The sequence below is a fragment of the Rhineura floridana genome, chromosome 11 (genome assembly GCF_030035675.1).
Source record: "Rhineura floridana isolate rRhiFlo1 chromosome 11, rRhiFlo1.hap2, whole genome shotgun sequence".
Taxonomy (NCBI): Eukaryota; Metazoa; Chordata; class Lepidosauria; order Squamata; family Rhineuridae; genus Rhineura; species Rhineura floridana.
This window is the reverse complement of record NC_084490.1, coordinates 1,858,655-1,874,999: the sequence shown is the minus strand read 5'-3', so window position 1 is coordinate 1,874,999 and position 16,345 is coordinate 1,858,655. Positions and strand designations below refer to the sequence as shown.

The window sequence follows — 16,345 nt, the reverse complement described above, 5'->3', positions numbered from 1 at the left end:
GCACCATTTTGCTCCCACCCCTCCAGCAGCCTGCTCGCTGGTTACCCTTGACCCCCAAATGTTTGGCATTCCTCCGGCTGGGAGTTCAAAGACCCTTCCTTCCCAGCGGCTGCGGACTGGGAGGCGAGACAAGGGCAGAGAGAGAGAGAGAGAAGCAGCTGCAAAGTTGGGGGGGGAAGGAGAGGGGGTCCTGGGGGGTCCTGGGAGACAAGTGGGATCGCCTGCAAAAAGCCAACCCACCTCTGCAGAAGGGAAGGGACACAAAGGTAGGTCTGACAGAGAGGGAGACAGCCTTTTCCTGATGCTCGCTCTGCGGCAACCATCACATCCCCAACACTTTGTTCTCACGCCACTAGACCTGACAGCTCTCTCTGAGAAGCTGGAAGCTCCAGAACAGAAACAGCTGCTGCTGCTGTTGTTAATTCAGTTTCTTACCTGAATTACTGTAAATGAACTGAATTAAAAACAGTTTAAAGCAAATTACAGCACAGGAATAGGGTGGGTCCTGGAAAAATGTCACACCCACACCATACTTTTAAAGCACATTTAAAGGACATCAAATCCCCTCAAAGAATCCTGGGACCTGTAGTACTGTACTCCTCACATAGCTACAATTTCCAGCACCCTTGACAAACTACAGTTCCAGGATTCTTTGGGGGATGTCAAGTCCTTTAAATGTGCTTTATAGGTATGGTGTGGGTATGACATATTTCTAGGACCCACCCAATTCCTGTGACTGTAATTTGCTTTAAACTGTTTTTAATGCAATCCAGTTACTGTATTGTGCTTTGAATATCTGATCTGAATGTGACCTCATCAGGTGTCAAAGGCCACGGTAAAGAGATGCATCTTCATTCTGGTTGCCCTTTTCTGAACCCTTTCCAACTCTACAATATACTTTTTGAGATGAGGTGACCAGAACTGTGCACATTATTCCAAGTGCAGCCGCACCATAAATTTGTATAACGGCATTCAGAGCTTGGAAAAGTTACTTTTTTGAACTACAACTCCCATCAGCCCAATCCAGTGGCCATGCTGGCTGGGGCTGATGGGAGTTGTCGTTCAAAAAAGTAACTTTTCCAAGCTTGTCGGCATTATGATATCAACAGTTTTATTTTCAATACCTTTCCTAATGATCCCCAGCATGGAATTTGCCTTTTTCATAAACACCGTACACTCCGTCGACACCTTCATTGAGCTATCCACTATGACCCCAAGGTCTCGTTCCTGGCCAGCCACCCACAGCTCAGACCCCATGTGAAATTAAGATTTTTTTGCATCACTTAACGCTTGTTTACAATGGCCAGGCAGAGCTGGTAAAATGGTAAAAAGGATGCAGCACCCCCTCCCATGAGGAAAGGCTACAACATTTGATGCTCTGTGGGGAGGGAATCGCAGAACAGCAAGGAAGCAGAGCGGTCTTCTTGGCCAACAGACGCGTCCCTCTCCAGTACAGACGTGGTTGACATTCCCTAGTGCCAACACAGACACCTGGTCCCTTCAAAGAGAGGCATGCAGGAATGCCATCTCCAGTGGTGGCTGGTGGCCCACGTGAATGGGGCAGTGGAATCCTCTTCGGGTTTTGGGCCGAACTTTCAAGCAGCTGTCCAAGGTGCTTTAGTTCAGACCAAAACCCAGAGCAGATTCCACTGCCCCACAGACAAGGGGCTACCTGCCACAGCTGGATATCTCCCATCTTGCGAGAAGAAACAGGACTCCCCCCCCCCAAGTGCATGTGTAGCCCTATTTGAAATCAGCTGTAGCTTCCCATCTCAAAAAGGATATTGTAGTGCTGGAAAAGGTTGCCGAAAGGGGCAACCGAAATGACCAGGGGGCCAGAGAACTTTTTCTAAGCTTGGGGCTTTTGAGTATAGCAAAAAGGAGAGTGAGCACAATGACATGATGAATCAGTGATGGTGTAGTGGTTAGAGTGTTGGATTAGGACCTGGGAGACCAGGGTTCGAATCCCCACTCAGTCATGAAGCTCACTGGGTGATCCTGGGCAAGTCACTGACTCTCAGCCTACCCTACCCCACAGGGTTGTTGTGAGGATAGAATGCAGATGGGGGAAGAATCATGCACAGTAATACCCGGTGAAGGAATCCTCCAGGAACAAAGCTCCTTTTGAGGAAGGCTTTTTTAAAAGGTGAAACTGACTAGCTTTGCTTGGATATGGATAAACCTTCCAGCCTGTGCCTTTGCTTTAAGGTGAAACTGACAAGCCTGTGCCTTTGCTTTGCATTAAAGAGTTCTCTTGCTTTCTCCCAAGGCTGGAGAGAAGGATCCAATCCGATTCAGAGGAGGGGAAGGAGTAGAGGGGGTGGGTGCCAGGTAGGCACCCTTTAAAGCCCCTGTTGAAGCTGCCCCCACCACCTATGAGCGGGTGTAGGAACTTATCCCTATTCTTTCCATGTTATTCCTACCTCTGGTACCAAAGTTCCTGTTGAAGAAGTAATGTCCAAGGATTAGGGCTGATCCTGATCCTGTATCTTTAGGAGAAGAGAAGGTCAGCCAAGTGCAGGTGTTCTTGCAACCCTGTAATGAGAAAAACCACAAGGTGGAATCCTCCCTCCTGCCTGCAAAACTTTGAAAGATACAGAAGACCTCTTGGAGGCCGGGCCTGGCAACCAAGAGGTCTTCTGTATCTTTAAAGGTTGTGCAGGGGGAAGGGAGAATTCCACCTTGTGGTTTTTCCCATTACAGGGTTGCAAGTACACCTGCACTTGGCTGACCTCTTCTCCTAAAGATACAGGATCAGTCTCAGGCCTTGAACCTGGCAACCCTACCAGGGATGCATCTACTTTGCTAACTGAGATATTACTGTATGTCACCTTGAGCTCCTTGGAGAAAAGGCAGGATATAAATGTAAGAACCAGAATAAGAACATGATTAATGGCATTGAGAGAAAGTGTCCCCCCCCCTCACTCATTACCCCTTTTCATCTAATGAAGCCAACTGGCAGCAGATTCAGGTCAGACCAAAAAAAAAAAAAAAAGTATCTCGTTTTGTTACACAATCAATCATTAACTTCTCAGAGTTTGCTGCCAGAAGATCCCATGGTGGAGTTTCAAAGGGCAATTCTGAGGAGAGCAGGAGGAGGGGTCTATCAACGGCCATTAGTCTTCATGGTTGCATATAGAGCCTCCATGTTCAAAAGCAGTCTACCTGTGATTACCAATACTGGAGAGCAACAGCGGGAAGGCTCTTTGCTTTCGTGTTCTGCTTGTGGGCTTTCCATTGGGATGTCTGGCCTCCACTGAAAGAACAGGGTGCTGGACTGGATGGGCCTTTGTTCTGAAGGAGCAGGGCTCTTCTTGCACTCATGTAACAAAGCCCAGGGAGCTGCCCTCATAATAATGATCTCACTTATCAGATGTCCCCCCCCCAAAAAAGGCCCAGCCTGCTCTTACTTCTGCTCGAGAACCCAGGACTCTTGGCCTCATACATTCTGCAAGGGACCCGTTGCTGTATTCCAGGGCAGGAGATTGGATCAGCTGGAAGGGCTACTCTACAAGCCCCACCAATCAGCTGATTGTCGGCACTTGCAAAGCTTTGCAAGGAGATTTGCAGATTTGTCAGTCAGCTGATTGGTGATGCCTGCAAACCCTTTGTCAGTCCAGTCATGCCTTTACCTGCTCCACACCTGACATCAATATGATGTCAGGTGTAGGGCGGTGAGAGTGGCTTGGCCGAAATGTCCTGAGGGCCAATTGGGGGAGGCCTGTGGTCCAGAGGTTGGTTCCCCACTGCTGCCATATCCACCTGTGTACCACCACAGGGAGCTGCCTGGTTGGCAGTGACCTATAACAGGGCCTTCTTGGTGGTGGTCCCCCATTTGTGGAATGCCCTCCTTGGTTTATTTTATTTATTTATCTATTATTTGATTTATATCCCACCCTTCCTCCCAACAGTAAACAGGTCTACTGTAAACTGCCCAGAGAGCTTCGGCTGGGGGGGGTATATAAATACAATAAATAAATAATAATAATAATAAATAACAGGAGCCCAGGGCGGCAAGTGAGGTGAGGTGCATCAGTTTACCCCACTAATAACTTTTAGGAGAAACTTAAAAACATTCCTGTCTCCTCAGGCATTCGATGGCTGAAAGACACTGTCCCTGGCCAACCTGACATGATCAGTTTTGAGAGCAGGGCATTGCTCTTAGCAGTTTTGAACTGTTTTTAGACGTTTTAACTGTGTTGTCTCGTACTGATATGTTTGCCAGCCTGGGCTCCTCTGGAGGTAGGGAGGGCCATCAGTGAAACAAGCAAGCAAAGAAACATTGCCCTGGAGAGCCCGGCTGTGCTGCCTCCCATTCGCAGCCTCCCCACAGGGAAACAAGGCCGGCAGCTCCCACTCCACCATGTGACCCTCCTCCTCACCTCTGCACCTGGTGTTCTCCTCGGCAGGCTCGTAGCCCGGGGCACAGGCGCAGTCAGTGACGGTCTGCTCGGCCCACTGCCCATCCTCCCGGCAGTACATGCTCAGCGGCCTCGAGCTGATCTTGACGGCATTGGCCACGCACTGCCCGGCCACCGGCATGACCAACTCCTTGGGCACTGTCTCTTGGAAGAGCGTGAAGTTCACGGTAACAGTCGGGCACTTCTTGTAGAAGAGGCGGACGGAGAGCAGGGCCATACAGGCCCCTTGGTCTTGGAAAGCCACGTAGAAGCCAGCCTTGGAGAGCGGCCCAATCTTGAGGGTCTTCACGTTGACTTTCCCAGAGGCCTCCATCCCCACCCGCTTCCTGGTGAGGTGCTCCGCTGCCACCGTGTCCACCTTGACGTATGGGTTCTCCATCCACGGTGGGAAGGTGCTGGTGGCCTGGTCAGAGTCGGCCTCGTAGAAGAAGACGTTGAAGGTCTCCTTGCATGAGCGGGTGACATGCGGGATGGAGAAACACTCCACCACTGTGAAGCGGAGCTCGGCGTAGACGTGGGTGGCGCCCGAGCGGGGCACAAAAGTGGTCCGGAGCCAGTTGTTCTGCTTAGGGAAGCGGACGCCGCACACCTCAAACGTCCGCACGCTGTTCTGCTCCTCGTCTAGGCCGCTCAGCTCTTCCCACTGTTGGGGACAACCGAGAGAATATTTTAAACACAGAATGGCTCAGGAGCAAGCTGTGGTTTGACATACCTCCCCATCCTGCCGGAGAAGTAGAGGGGAAGCTTTGTGGGTGAGGCCAAAATCTTGCATGCAAACGGCACCTGCCTGGATGGCTGAGCAATGAAAGCAGTGGGCGGCCTCCTCCATTCCCTCCCTGCTACTTCCGTATTTGGTATTCAGAGGTAGACTGCCTGTTAACATGGAGGCGCCATGTAGCCTAATTTACTTTTTTTTTCTTTGTCTGCTCCTGGACCTGACTGACGAGAGCACACGAATAGCTTCTGAGAAATCACAAGCAGGAGTCATGGGAGAGTCGGGTGGCAAGCTGCCATCTCTTTTGCCAGCCATACCAAAACAGTCAAGTCTGAACAAAGCATTTGTTCCTCTGCAAGCTACACCGGTTAGTTAATTTTTAAGACAATGATTTGGAGGGGGGGGCATGTCTCAAATGTCATCCGTGTTTCTTGGAAGACCTGATGCCCCCTTAAGGGTCAAACTGATGGGGTTTTAGGGACAGGATTTGAAGATGAGCTTAGAATGGCCACAGTCTTTCTGGGCAAAAAATCCTAGGTGTAGCCCCCCGTCCCTGCCCCAATCTGAACTGGGACTGTGGAATGAGGGGAGGACCTTTTAACTCTTTCCTGCTGAAAATCCCCCCACCCCAACTCAGTGGCTATGGTAGGATTTTGGGCAGGAAAATGGCCCCGTGGGAAAAGGTGCCATTCAAGCAGTGGCCACTGGTGGCTCCATGCCAGGGGGCAGTGGAACACTCCGGGCTTTAGTCCAAACTTTCCTTGACCGTTCAGGACTAAAGCCTGGAGCAGATTTCACTGCTTCACTGACATGGGACCACCAGCGGCCACTGGATTCAAGCTCCTGGTGTTTATTTTTGACGTCCTGACAGGCTTAGGGCCCGGGTGTCTAAAGGACCCCCTTCTTCCATGTGCTCCTGCCCCACTGTTGAGCTCATCCTTGGACACCCTTCTTCACCAGCTTTCCCTGCTGGGTTCCAGAACCAGTCAGGTGGTAAGGGTCTTTTCAGTCGTGTCCCCTTCCAGTTTCTAGAGCAGCCTTCCCCAACCAGGTGCCCTCCAGCTCTTTTGGACTACAGCTCCCATCAGCCCCAGCCAGTGCATCTGAGGTATGTGGCAGAGGCTGATGGGAGCACAGCCGTGCTGTCCGATGGGAGTTGCGGTACCAAGGCAGCTGACGCCCACCTGGTTGGGGGAGGCCACACTCAGAAGCTCTCCCCAGGATGCCATCTGCCCCACTGTCTTTCCAGCGGTCGGGCACAGCCTACTTACTCTCCACGGCTTCTCAGAGAACTTTTAGACTTAGTTTCAACTGGACCATTATTTGCTTCTAAGACTGAGCTACTGTTGCTGCTTCTGTTTTTAATTAACTGTTTCGATGATTTCATTTTTAAAAATGCTTTTAACTGTAAGTGCTCTGAGAATCCTTTGACTAAAAAGAAAACTAATGAATACATGCAGTAAAAAACGGCCACCAACTTGGCTGGCTTCAAAAGAGGATCAGACAAATCCAAGGAGGAGAACGGTATCAAAGGCTCCCAGCCACAGCGGCGTGTTCTGCCTCCCAGTCGACACAGCATGCCTCTGAATACCAGTTTGTTTATTTATTTATTATACTTGTATACGGCCCCATAGCCGAAGCTCTCTGGGCAGTTTACAGTAAGTAAAAACAAATACAATTTAAAAATACATCAGTTGCAGGGACTCCGAACTGGGGAGAGCCCTGTTGTTGCATTCCGGTCCTGCTTGCAGGGTTCCCGTTGGGGCATCTGGTTGGCCATTGGGAGAAAAGGGTGCTGGGCTGGATGGGCCCCCTTCAGCGAAGGGCTGTAGCTTTGTGGTAGATCATCTGCACAAGGTCCCAGGTGCAATCCAGGCATGAAAGCCTGCCGAGCAGCTCCCAGTCAGTGTAGACGGACCAGTGAGCCTGACTCAGTATAAGGAAGCTCCCTACGCATCTATATTCCTGATCCACCTGAAGGGCTCTTCTTATGTTCTTAAGTTTAAAAAACACACATCAAGAATAACATGTCATCTTGTTGTTGCTGTTTATTAATCACCTTCCACATATATGTCTCAAGGTGACGTAAACAATTGTAATAAAAACAACTAAAACACACACACCGGTTAAGAACGGCACAGGAAACAGCAGCAAATGCATTCTAAAAGCAATGCAAAACGGACACGCGTGGCAGAGGCCTCTTCACCAGCTAGAATGCTCCTCCACACTGAAAGCCCTGCCCGGAGTTACTGGGGAGCGGGCTTCTGATCTCTTGTGGGCCTGCAATCACTCGGCACTGAAGGAAATGCTCTCTGTATACACTCAGAGGCAGTCTTGTTTGAATCAGCTTTACATTCTCCCAATATAGCACACTCAGGAATTGGGATCCCAAGCCCATTGCCACTGACTAGTAACCTTGCTTTTCTTCTCTCCTTTTTGTTTTCCTTACATGGCTGGAAAGTTCCACGTTTAAATAAAACTTTCTTGCTCTGGGATCGTATTTCTTCCCCACCTAGTGAACCCTGACCACAACTCTCCAAGTTTACCTTAAAGAAAAGGAAGGAAGATAATGTGGACCCACAACCCGGGGGTGGGGGTCAGGCCCCCTGGCCTCTGGCGCCCTCCCTGCTTGAGTGACCCTTTGACCCACTCACCTGCCCATCCACAGGCGGGTACGTCGTCCACTGAAGATCGGCAGTCTCCAGTTTGGTGTTCATGAGGCTTTCTGAAAGAAAGACAGGCAAGGAGAGCTGAGAACTTGGGCGATTATTTCTTGCCAAAGAGTGCGCAAGTCACAGGAAGAGAGTGCGAAACTAGGATGAAATGCAGTGTTCAGTTTGCACAAAAGTCTGCAAGGGAGAACACCACACGGAGTGAATGGTCTACAAGGGGGATGGGGAATGCAGCCCTACAAATGTCACTGTCAGTCTGGCCCTTGGGACTCTCCCAAAGCTACGCCCCCTTCCTAGCCACTCCCCTCCCCCAGGCCACACCCCTCCCCCAGGCCACACCCCTTACTGGTCCTGCTTTGTACAGTCCTTGTGTGTATTTTCCGGGCTGCAAGGAGTCCTTGAACTCTGATCACACCTTTTGCTGGCTTGCATGGCGGATAGAGAAGGCTTGTGCAAGTGAGAGTAGAAACTAGCCTACTGTGCAAAAGTAAAATAAATTCACATATGTTTCTCTGCCTGCTTTTTGCCTCTGGTGGCATGTGGCCCCCAGAAATTAGCCAGAAGTGAATGTGGCCCTCAAGCTGAAAAAGGTTCCCTACCCCTGAACTAGAAGCTGGAAGTGAGGAGTTACTCTCCCCACTGGATTGAGGCCTGGTGGCAAGAGCGATCAAAATCCATTGACTAAAAAAAAAAAATAATTCAGTGATCTTAAGTGTAGCTTTAAAAAACAGCCTCTCAGGTTTAAAATCCCAATATCTACATTAGGGCAAAACTTGCATTAGGCCAAGCAAAGTGTCATAAAATAGTATGCAAGCTTTTGAGCTCTCCAGAAATCTTCATCAGCCTTGATGAAGAGTTCTGGATAACTAGAAAGCTTGTGCAGCTCCTATCAAGGTATCGCCCGAATGTGGATTTTTGGATCTTTTCTTAGGCTTTCAGGTTTAAAATGCTTTCTGAATAAAATACAAACTATAACTATATCCATAAATCTCTAGAATCAGAATTCATGACCTTTTATCACATTCACTGGGAAAGTTTGCTTTTCTAGGTAAAAGGACAAACTGGGAGCAAAAATGTGACATTTTGAAGTTCAGCATTATAAACATGACACAATCCAGCCATTGATTTCACTGACTGTGGTCCACACTATGAACATTTAGACCTTGCCCACCATGTAGTGCCTTCAAGTCGATTCCGACTTATGGCGACTTTATGAAGAGGGTTTTCATGAGGCTGAGAGGCAGTGACTGGCCCAGGGTCACCCAGTGAGCTTCATGGCTATGTGGGGATTCGAACCCTGGTCTCCCAGGTCGTAGTCCAACACCTTTTCTTTTCATCTTGCAGAGAAAACCCTGTTCTGCACAAGGAACTACCGGCCTTTGCTTCCTGAAAGCTCTGAGCACTTGCAGCCTGGTCCTATATTTACTTGCACGTAAGTCCCTATGAACTTAGTGGAGGTTACTTCTAATTTAGCCTGCACACCTCCAGAGCTGGCCCAAAATATTTTTCTGCCTGAGGCAAAGGACAAGATGGTACCCTCTCCCGGTCTATGTACAGCAGCCAACGAGGCTAGCCCTGGGCTCTTACTTCAGTGCTGGTGATGAGAAAGCGTTGCCTCAAACACCCGAGGGCAGGACGTTATTTTAGGGGTGCAGCACTGTCCATACAGGACAGACAGCTCTGTCCTTCAAAGAGGAGAACACTTCGGGGGCTGCCAGTCACTGCTACCCCCTCCCGCAGCTACTGCCTTATGGCGGCCAATGGCCCATCCAATCCAGCAATTCCTGTTCTCACAGTGGCCAACCAGATGCCTATTATGGGAAGCCCATAAGCAGGACTGAGTGCAAGAGCACTCTCCCCTCCGGTGGCTTCCAGCAACCCAGAGCTTGGGAAAGTTACTTTTTTGGACTACAACTCCTATCAGCCCAATCCAGTGGCCATGCTGGCTGGGGCTGATGGGAGTTGTGTAACTTTTCCAAGCTCTGCAACTGGCATTCAGAGAACATAGAAGAGCCTGCTGGATCAGGCCAGTAGCCCATTTAGTGCAGCATCCTGTTCTCACAGTGGCCAACCAGATGCCTATTATGGGAAGCCCACAAGCAGGACCTGAGCACAACAAAACCACTCCCCTACTGTGGTTTCCAGAAACTGGTATTCAGAAGCATAATGCCTCTGACTGGTGGCAGAGTACAGCCTTCAGGGCTAGTAGCCATTGATAGCCTTTTCCTCCAGGAATCTGTCTAATCCTCTTTTGAAAGCCATCCAAGTTGGTGGCCATCACTGCCTCTTGTGGGAGCAAATTCCAGAGTTTAACTCTGTGCTGTGTGAAAAAGTCTTTTCTTTTGTCTGTCCTGAATCTTCCAACATTCAGCTTCATTGAATGTCCACAAGCTCTAGCGCAGAGCTTGGAAAAGTTACTTTTTTTGAACTACAACTCCCATCAGCCCAATCCAGTGGCCATGCTGGCTGGGGCTGATGGGAGTTGTAGTTCAAAAAAAGTAACTTTTCCAAGCTCTGCTCTAGTGTTATGAAGAGTTCTAGCGTTATGAAGCATTCAGAAGCTTACAGCTTCCAACTGTGGAGGAACAGCCTAGCCATCATGGCTAGTAGGCATTGATAACCCTGTCCTCCTCTGCCTAATGACAGGGCCGGCCCAACATAATTAAGACTGTAGCCCTTATAATCTTCCAGCAAGTGATCTTAGTCAGTGTCCTTACATGTGCATCCAGAGAGACCAACAGCTGCTCCACTACGCAGTCTTTTTTTAGTGCAACAAACATGTGGCGCTGGATGACCAGAGGTCTGGGGTTATGCTCCTCGACCAGCCTTTGCCAACCTGGTGCCCTCAGATATTCGGGACACAGCCACACTCCCATCAGCCATGGCATCATACAGCTATGCAAGCTGAGGCTGATGGGAGTTGCAGTTCCTACACATATGGAGGGCACCAGGTTGGCAAAGGCTGTCCAAGACCCAGACAGTACAAAAAGGGTCTACTGAATTCAGTTGCAAACCATGTTTTCACTGTTCTACCAACCAATTAAGGTGTCTACTTGTTCAAGGAAATATGTCAGATAAATTGGGTCGTGATTTAAAACTGGCTCTTTTTCTGGGTGGTTTTTAAAACCATGATTTAAAAGCATTGTGCTTTAAATCTGCCCACCCACCCCCTGCAAGTTAGAATAATGGAGGGGACCGGGGGGTGGGAATTGTGAGCTTTCTTGAAGGGTAGTGGAGGGTTTGTGAAACTAGGACGCCTGGGTTCTCTGGAGGAGCAGAAGAGTCCTCAACAAATGTTGTTCCTTCCTATGGTCTCGTCATGAGGAAGCAGCAGGCGCCCCCCCCAACTCTCCCACTCCCCACATCCCTTTGGGGATTATCTTCTCTACCCGAGCAAGGAGGAAAGTGACTGGCCAGGGATGCAATTCATTTCAACGTATGCAAACTCGCTAGAGACTAAGCTTCAAAAAATAATACCTCCCCCACTGTCAGGTGGCAAAGAATCCAAAGCAAAATCCACACACACCCTGCTCTGTTCTTTTACTAACACACACACACACACACCGCTGGGCCAACGTAAACTCCTGGCCGAGGCCGTTTCTCTCCACTGCGTGAGGTTTTGGGAACAGCGCTGGCTCCCAAAGGGTCAAAGGTGGGCACTCGGTGGCGGAATATTTATAAAAAGCCGGACTCACGTCATTTCCCCAAACAGCCACCACTGCTGCCGCCGCCCAGAGCCAGGAAACCAACTCCCACCGTCCCAGCGATACCCCCGTCCGTCCGTCCGTCCACATCTGCGGCTTCTCCTCCTCATTCTGCCCTGCTCAGCAGGCGCCCCCCTGCTCTGGTGGTTCCCCCTTCCACTATCATGTCGCCCACCCCATTTTGCCAGCTCCCCTCAATCCAAACCAAGTTCCCCACCCCCCACTTTATTTGGGAGAGGGATCTACGTTCAAGGTCACCCGAGGAACAAAAGGCCCCTTGTTTGTGCAAACAGATCCCTCATGGACAGAAGGGTCTTAGTGGGGCAGAGCAGAGGATCATGGGAGACAGAACACCTGGGCTCCCTGCATGAGGCACGGGGAGGTGCGTGTCGTGGGTGGGCCATTTAGATGCTGCCATTCAAGGTGGGGAAGGGGCTGAAGTCCAGGACATGTTGGTGTCTCGCCCTCCCCGCTAGTTTCCCTGATCTGTGGGGGTCCTCCAGAAACAACAGCAAGGACGCCAGCTGGCCTTGCATCCAAAGGTCCTGGGTTCAAATCCCACTTCTGCCACTGCTTTGTTGCACAGTCTTTGGCATGCCTCTCCCTTTTTCAGTTCTCTCAAACTGGGTGGAAAGGAATGGGAAATAAGAAGGGCCTTCCTCACAGGGTAGTTGTCCAAAGGGCACATGCTATGAAGCATATTGCAAAAATAAAAGTTAAATAAATGATAAGTAGCTGTGATCTAGCTAGCTGCTTGTTTGTTCATTTCTCTCTCTCAGACTGTGGGAGCCGTCTCCACCAGAACCCCTCCGGTCCTGACATTTTCCCTGCTGAAAATTCCGTTTTTGCTCCTCACCCTCCCCTCCGGCTTAGACAGATGGCAAGTAACTGGTTTCCCCCCCAACCTCTCCACCCTGTGCCCCCTCATTCTCCCCCCTCCTTTGCAAAGGGTCTCCTGGCCAAACCATCACCCAGAAGGGCTCGACTTGGGAGGCACGAGAGAGAGGACCCCTCCCTCAACAACGAGGCATCCTGGCTGACAAGTCACCTGCTGTAACCCTGCCACAGACCGGGGCAAGATAAAGCACAGAGGAAATGAGAAACAACAGAACCTTTTCTTCCTCTGCCCCCACCCGCAAGATGTGAATGTTGGATTAACCTGGGGGAGGGGGGGGTCAGCTGGGGGAACTCTGGGTAATTACAGGGTGATGCAGCTGACTCAGTTGTGATGCCTGAGGGGCCGGAGTGGGCGGGACGGTAGCCAAAGGGAAAATCATTACCAGGGAGCCTGGAAGGCGATAGAAGGTGGAAACTGGGGCAGGATGGCAAGAGATGGGGTGCGTGCGTGTATTTCCACATATGGAGCAGGCACCCACCCTCTACATCTGGGGAAGGGCCACAGCTCGGGGCACAGCACCTGCACAGCACGCGGAAGGGCCACGGTCCGATCTCCAGGGAGGGCTGGGAATATCCCCTGCTTGCAACCCTGGAGAGCCATTGCTGCCAGTCAGGGAGGGCAGCACTGGGTTAGATGGCCCACGGGGTCTGGGTCAAGATCAGGCCCCCACCAAAATTAAAGAGGGTTTTGCAGCACCTGCAAGAGTCACAGATATAACGTGGCGTTAACTTTTGCAAAGGCTTCCCCGTGGCTGCTTTGGCGGTGACAGATTTTAACCCAACCAGCACACCCACACGCAGCGCAGGGTCGCTTCCAGGGAGTGCAGCAGGAGGAGCCAGACGGCTCCACGTCCCAACCCCGATTCCAGGCCCCCAATTCTGAGCTGTCTCCTTCACCCCCCCACCCCCCGCTAAAGACACCACCACCTCCCACTCTCCCTACCCATCAGCGCACACTCATTCCTGCCTAAATCCATCCCAGATGTGTGAGGATTTAACTACACAAAAGCTGAGAACAGAGTGGGGAGGAGTGTGGGGCACCAGGATTCCAGGGTTCCCCAGGAAGGGAATGGGGGCTTTGCTTCTAGATGCTGAGAATCGGAGCACCTGGGTTCTCCAGGGGAACAGCGTGCAGAAGGTTCAATAACTGGTGTGGAAAGCCAGGACACCTGGATTCTTTTTCCCCTTCATCCAACACAGCCAGCTCCCCTCACACACTGCCAGAGTCACAAGCCCTCACCTCCTCCACCACCCCAACAGGGGAGGGGGGAGAGAAACAAAGGCCGCACCCTGTACAGTGCGGAGACTTTCTATTAATTAAATCCAGGGCACGGTTCCCAGCACACTCATTAATACGCTGCTTATTACTTAATGCCAGCCAGCGGCGTCCTGCCCCCATGGGCAGAGAGGGGGGCAGGTGTCTGTGCAACCAATAAATGCTCTCTTAACAGCCCCCTTGGAAAAAGAAACAACATGGTATAATTCCTTCCATGGGCTTGGGCAGGTCTGCAACAGGAGGGTGTGCCACAACCAACACCCCCACCCCCAAACACACACACTTGCTTAGATCAGGGCTAGGTTGTGGGGCCAAGTCTCTCCCCCCACCCATTCCTGTATCCAGCCACCCCATCTAATATCACCCCATTTCACAAGGGCCGGGCGGTGTACGGTGGTTAAACTCAGGGCAGGCTGATCTCGTCGTTGCATGGTCAGCCTTTCAATATAAATATAATTGCTTTGGCCCATTGTTGAGTGAAACGCAGGATCTGCCAAGTTAAAGCGAGCCCTTTAGGGGATAAAGATGCAATGAAGAAACACACAGGTGTCCTGTCACAAGTCAAATGCACTCGCCAACTCACCACTGGCGAGGGCATTGTTGAACCTGATGCGGAGAGCCTTCTCCAGCTTCAGAGATGTCCTGGAAATACCCCCAAAACAGTGAGGCTGTCGACTTTCTGTGCAAGAATCCCAGTAATGCAGGGACCCCAGGGGGATCTCACTCTCCCCCCACCTCAGAACTGCAGGGGAGGGCAAGGGCTTCTCTTCTCAACTCCCAATGCCGGGAATATGGAGTGGCATCAAAGAAGACCCTACCATTCCCTCTGCAGGGTAGGCAGGGTTGTGTAGCAAGCACGAATCTTGGTTGGCTACCAAAATTGCTGGGCTCCTTGTTCAACCGGTATCCAGCTTTTGCTTTAATCAGAGCAGTACTTGCAGAATCAGACCAGAAACCCACTAAGTCCAAGGGGAAGGGCCGCGGCTCAGTGACCCACGCCTGAAGCAAGTGCAAAGCAGTGCATGTTGGAGCAAAACCCCTCGAACATCGCCCAATATGCTCACGGGGTCTGAACTGGCGGTGACTGACCAGGAACGAGACTCTGGGGTCGTAGTGGATAGCTCGATGAAGATGTCGACCCAGTGTGTGGTGGCTGTGAAAAAGGCCAATTCCATGCTAGGGATCATTAGGAACCGAAAACTGCCGATACACAAATCGACAGTGTGGCCCCTTTCAGAATACTGTGTACAGTTCTGTTCACCTCACCTCAAAAAGGATGTTGTAGAGCCGAAAAGGTTCAGAAGAGGGCAACCAGAATGATCAAGGGGATGGAGCAACTCCCCTGTGAGGAACGGTTGCAACATTTGGGGCTCTTTAGTTTAGAGGAAAGGCATGTCAGAGGTGAGACATGACAGAGGTGCAAAAGATTATGGTGTGGAAAAAGTGGATAGGAAGACATTTTTCTCCTTCTCTCATAATACTGTAACTTGGAGGTCATCCAATGAAACTGAATGTTGGGAGATTCAGGACAGACGAAAGAAAGTCCTCCTTCACACGGCATGCAGTTAACCCTCCGGGATTCGCTCCCACAGGAGGCACTGATGGCCACCAACTTGGATAGCTTCAAAAGAGGACGAGGCCAATTCATGGAGGACAAGGCTGTCAGTGGCTACTAGCCATGATGGCTGTGTTCTCCCTCCACTGCCGGAGGTGGGATGCTTCTGAATACCAGTTGCTGGAAGCCACAGGAGGGAAGAGTGCTCTTGCACTCAGGTCCTGCTTGTGGGCTTCCCTTTGGGGCATCTGGTTGGCTGCTGTGAGAAGAGGATGCTGGACTATGTGGGCCCAGGTTGGCCTGAGCCAGCGGGCCCTGCTTTTGTACCCAGCGTCGAACCCTGACAACATCTCCGAGCAGGACTGGGAAAGGGGCCTCTCTCAGCCTCAGCTACCAGTCAGCGTAGACCCATGCCAGCTGCGGCTGATGGGAATTGATGTCCGAAACACTTGGAGGGCACCAGGTTGCAGAAGGCTGCTTTGGTGTGTCCAGGGACGTGGCTTCTTTTGAGCAAATGTGAAGGCAAATCGTCTGACGGACTCGAGGGCCTTGTAGGCCCCTTCCAACTCTACCGTTCTATGATTCCGTGCGGCAGTTGGAGGGTTGAGTCCCCCACTGCACTGTTGTTCATGCTCCCACCGCAGCAGCCGTTACTTTTGAGGCTTCCCCAAGTTTGCTTTGCACCTCAGGAGCAATATCAGAGGCCCTCAGCCCAATCTCTGCGCCTGCCCCCATCACCCAGGCAAGTGGAGCCTTCAAACCATGGGAGGAGGATGTGAGCCGTGCGGGTGTGTTTGCAACAGCGGGAGATGCGATTCCACCTTTGATAGCAGAGCAGCTCCCTCCCTGAGGAGTCCAAGGATTACGGGCCTTGGCAGATGCAAAGGAGGATCTTTCCCCTTCCCTTTGATGGCCAAGCCAGGCGCTGAGATTAAAAGCCTGCTCTGCCTCTCTGCAGAAAGAGGCGTGCCGGCCAATCCTGATCTCGGGATTCTGGTGCGGCTCCCAAGATCTCTAGCGGTGCAGGGGAGCTGGGAGAGCTACTGGATGGTCATCATGGGAGGTGGGGGGGATGCAGGATCATTGGGCCATGCAGGACAAGAGC

At 51.2% G+C, this 16,345-nt stretch overlaps 1 protein-coding gene across 2 annotated transcripts in view; it reads right to left on the bottom strand.

The window, feature by feature from the left end:
- Positions 1–16,345, bottom strand: part of EPHB4 (EPH receptor B4) — a 41,750-nt gene that overhangs the window by 19,810 nt on the left and 5,595 nt on the right. For both annotated transcript variants that reach the window (XM_061592162.1, XM_061592163.1), the window contains 2 exons: positions 7,791–7,861; positions 4,383–5,064 (listed from right to left, as the gene is read on the bottom strand). In XM_061592162.1, the coding sequence (XP_061448146.1) occupies positions 4,383–5,064; positions 7,791–7,861 (753 nt within the window). The remainder of the gene's footprint in view (positions 1–4,382; positions 5,065–7,790; positions 7,862–16,345) is intronic.